This window comes from Ictalurus punctatus, chromosome 22 (genome assembly GCF_001660625.3).
Source record: "Ictalurus punctatus breed USDA103 chromosome 22, Coco_2.0, whole genome shotgun sequence".
NCBI classification, from domain to species: Eukaryota; Metazoa; Chordata; class Actinopteri; order Siluriformes; family Ictaluridae; genus Ictalurus; species Ictalurus punctatus.
In genome coordinates, this window is record NC_030437.2 from 19,717,206 (window position 1) to 19,721,296 (window position 4,091).

Consider the following 4,091-nt stretch of genomic DNA (forward strand, 5'->3'; position numbering starts at 1 on the left):
GGAGTTGTGCGGTCTGGGGACTCAGCCAAAGTGTGTGTGTGTGTGTGTGTGTGTGTGTGTGTGTGTGTGTGTGTATGTGAGTAGACAGGAAGCTGGGTGAAGGAATGGGGTTGGCTGATGAATTGCACGCGCGCACACACACACACACACACACACACACACATCTGTCTTACTACGCTTATGAGGACCTACCACTGACATAACTATTAAATTAAACTAATTAATGCCATTCTACACATCAATCTAACCCTAACCTCAACCCTAATGACCTAAAGGAAATATTTCGCTTGTTTATTTATTTGTATTACTTTTTAATTGTTATTTCTGTTGTTTTGTTCAAAATGTCTTCCTTGTCTGGGACCAGCCAAATGTCCTCACAAACTCGAAACTTGTCAGATATTTCAGTGAAAATTTCTCCCCACCAAGATATAAAAACACGCCCACACACACACACACACACACACACACACACACACAGAGCGCGAGGACGCTATAAAGCTGCTCTGTTGGGTTGCTCTTGTCAAAAGTGCTGGAGATGTGAGGAGGAGTGAAGGAACTGGAGGAACTTCCACACGATTTCGTTTCCTTTCTGCTGGATTTCGGGACAAAACTCGCTGATTCATTTTTAATATTTTGCACATTTTAGGTCTTTTTTTGCGCAGCTCCAGACTCCTGATATATATTTATATTTATATATAGATTTATTTTTTGTATCAGTTTTAGAAGAAACTTCTTTCTTCCTGACCAGCCTGCACTCAAGATTAACGGGATCCGTGCGGAAACAGTATCGGGAGAGTGTGTGTGTGTGTGTGTGTGTGTGTGTGTGTGTGTGTGTTTGACGTTGCTGTGATGGGCGCGTGTCCCGCAGGCTCGGTGTCCGCGCTTCACCGGTTCTTTTCCCGCTGCGTGCTCCTGCTGCTGGTGTGTTTGGTGTGCGGGGTTCTGGGGACCTGGGGACCGGGACGGTACAGCTACCAAACCAGGACCTCACTCAACAAAGACCCGAGCAAAAGGTACGCTAATTTACGAGTTTAACGCAAAGTTTGTGTGGCGACGAGTGCAGAAGTTTGTGCACCCTCAGCACCAGCACACTTTGACTGATGTGTTCTCATTATCATTATCACACCTGAGATGGTGTAAAAGGTAAATAAATAGCTGTGTTCAAAGTTCAGTGATCGAAATGAACGAATTCATGTAACAATCATAAGCCGAGAACTGGTGCGTAAAATTATTATTTTATTTTAGAATGGTGTATAAATCATTTAAACAGGCTAGCAGGAGGATTTCACGATTTTTCAATATAATATATTCACTTATACACTATTTACTTATACACTATACACTAAATATTCACTTATACACTATTCACATATACACTATACACTTATACACTATACACTAAATATTCACTTATACACTATTCATGTATATACTATACACTTATACACTATACACTAAATATTCACTTATACACTATACACATAAACACTATACACTAAATGTTCACTTATGCACTATACACTAATACACTATACACTTATACACTATACACTAAATATTCACTTATACACTATTCACATATACACTATACACTTATACACTATACTCATACACTATTCATGTATATATTATACACATAAACACTATACACTAAATGTTCACTTATACACTATTCACATATACACTATACACTAAATATTCACTTATGCACTATACACTAATACACTATACACGTAAACACTATACACTAAATGTTCACTTATACACTATTCAATAAAATACACTGTACACTAATACACTATACACTAAATATTCACTTATGGACTATACACTTATACACTATACACTAAATATTCACTTATGCACTATACACTAATACACTATACATGTAAACACTATACACTAAATGTTCACTTATACACTATTCACATATACACTATACACTTACACACTATACACTTATACACTATACACTAAATATTCACTTATGGACTATATACTTATACACTATACACTTATACGCTATACACTAAATATTGACTTTATTTTCGCTGATTAGTGTGTACTGCTCTTTATAATATATATATTTTTTAAACGCAGAAACATTTAATTTCATTATGTTTGAAGGCATCTTTGCTCTACAGCGTTTCTTTCTTCGCACAGTCCTGTATATGAAATGAAACAACTGGCACAAAAATGGACTTTAACGTCCAGTGAAATACTCGTTACTGTATTTTCAGCAGCGTTTAAAAGACAGTCGACGTCTTTTCATTACTAATCATCGATACAGGGTTAGAGCGCAGACGATCTGTAATCACCATACTCGGGTGTCGGACGATCTTCCAGCAATATCGTGTCGCCTGTAAATTTTAGCTTTAACGATATTCATTTGATGACAGTTTTTTTTTTTTAAAAAGAAAGAAAGAAAGAAAGAAAACACTGGGTGGGCTGTTTTTTTACAAAAAAAAAAAAAAAGATGCAAAACGTGAACATGAAATGAATCTGCTTATAGAGATTGTAATCATTAAAGAAAAAGAAATGATAAAAAGATATCTCGATACCTGCGCTATCTCGGAAAAATGTCTTGTGACATAATTTATCGCAATATGGATATTATTATATATTTCGGTTCTACCTCAAGTCCTGTTAAACGACATAATAATGAATAAAATGAAGTGATTTTCGGGATCAAAGGTGAAAATGAACCCTTCAGTAGGGTGTATCCGAGTGTCGTGTATAATCTGTCGTACTTTTGTGAGCTTGCATCTCAGCGAGAGATCACAGATGTGTGTGTGTGTGCGTGTGTTTCTGGTTGTAATTAGTCCCAGCTATAATAATTGACTATTAGCGATTTCTCAGAGCGTTAAGAGTGCAGCCTACAGATGTGCGCTCACTCGTTTCAGAGCAGTTCTTGTCCGTTCATCCGTCTCTTCGTCGAACGCCGTTTTCACAGTAAACGCAAACGTTCCAGCACCTTGGAGACGTTTTTCCATCAGCGTGATGAGTCAAGAACCGTCTCCATTCACATCCACAGAAAGAGTTAGCGTTAGCATACAAAACAAATCCAAAACATCCATCTTAACGTCACGCACTGTGTGTGTGACACTCGGCTTCCTCTTTCCTGTGGGAACACGCACAGCTCACTTCCATCCTCACCGCGCCTATTGTCTGTCTTAAGCGCTGACTAAGGACCTGCTTTCCCTCAAACGTCAGCAAACTTCACGTTCTCTGGTCCGTCCCTTTGAAGGAACCCTCAAAGGTTCCAGAGACGGACAACAGCCTCGTTAACCCTCCAAAGAACCCTTTTGCTTTGACATGCGCGGTGTTTAACGTGTTTGAATGGAACCCTGGTGCGTTCTCCTCCTCGGTGCGGATCTTTAAGCACACAGAGATCGCACTCTGGGGTTCTGACCGAGGTGGACGTGGTCCGCTTTCACGTGAGAAAGTTGCAGCGTTCGAGCCCGAGTACAGAGCCGTAGCGCTGCAGAAATGCCGCTAGTTCTTTATATACGCGTCGACGCGGTCGTTGAGGTCAGCGTTCAACGGAAATTCTGCCTCGATATTTCTGACCGGTGAGTGATGTAGTCCGAGTGCGTCATGAGTGCAAGTAAAAACACTTAGACTAACATTCGTTAGAGTCTCTCTAGCATTAAAGTATTGTTTTTACTCCATTTGGACTTTTTGTATGAAAGCTTTGGACAGAGACACACGCGGCTCTGAGAATGAGAAATCAGGATCAGGGTTTATACTTACAATAGAAGTGATTTGGAGATGATTTCCATGTTGGATTTTTCCTCCATGTGGACGCTATGGATGAATGGGTTGGATTTTTGACCTTATATAATGTTTTGTAAGCGTGGGCTTGATACTTTACAACAGCCTTCGCTTAGCTGACAAAGACGGGCCTTCTAATCCTCTCTAAAGCCTGTAGAGAGCGAGCTGCTGCTAGACGCGCACACACACACACACACACACACACACGGAGTGTGATATAAAGCCTGAACAAGCTCTTCGCTGCTCTCGGTCAGTCGGTCGGTCACGCTCAGGGTGTTGAGGTATAAGATGACGGACGAACATCTTTCACGTTCAGA

General features: G+C 40.0%; 1 protein-coding gene across 4 annotated transcripts in view; it reads left to right on the forward strand.

Moving 5' to 3' along the window:
- The first annotated feature begins 463 nt into the window (after positions 1-463).
- The window catches only part of emid1 (EMI domain containing 1), a 90,000-nt gene continuing 86,372 nt past the window's right edge, over positions 464-4,091 (forward strand). For all 4 annotated transcript variants that reach the window (XM_017451411.3, XM_017451408.3, XM_017451412.3 and 1 more), the window contains exon 1: positions 464-1,013. In XM_017451411.3, the coding sequence (XP_017306900.1) occupies positions 850-1,013 (164 nt within the window). In that variant the 5' untranslated portion in view covers positions 464-849. The remainder of the gene's footprint in view (positions 1,014-4,091) is intronic.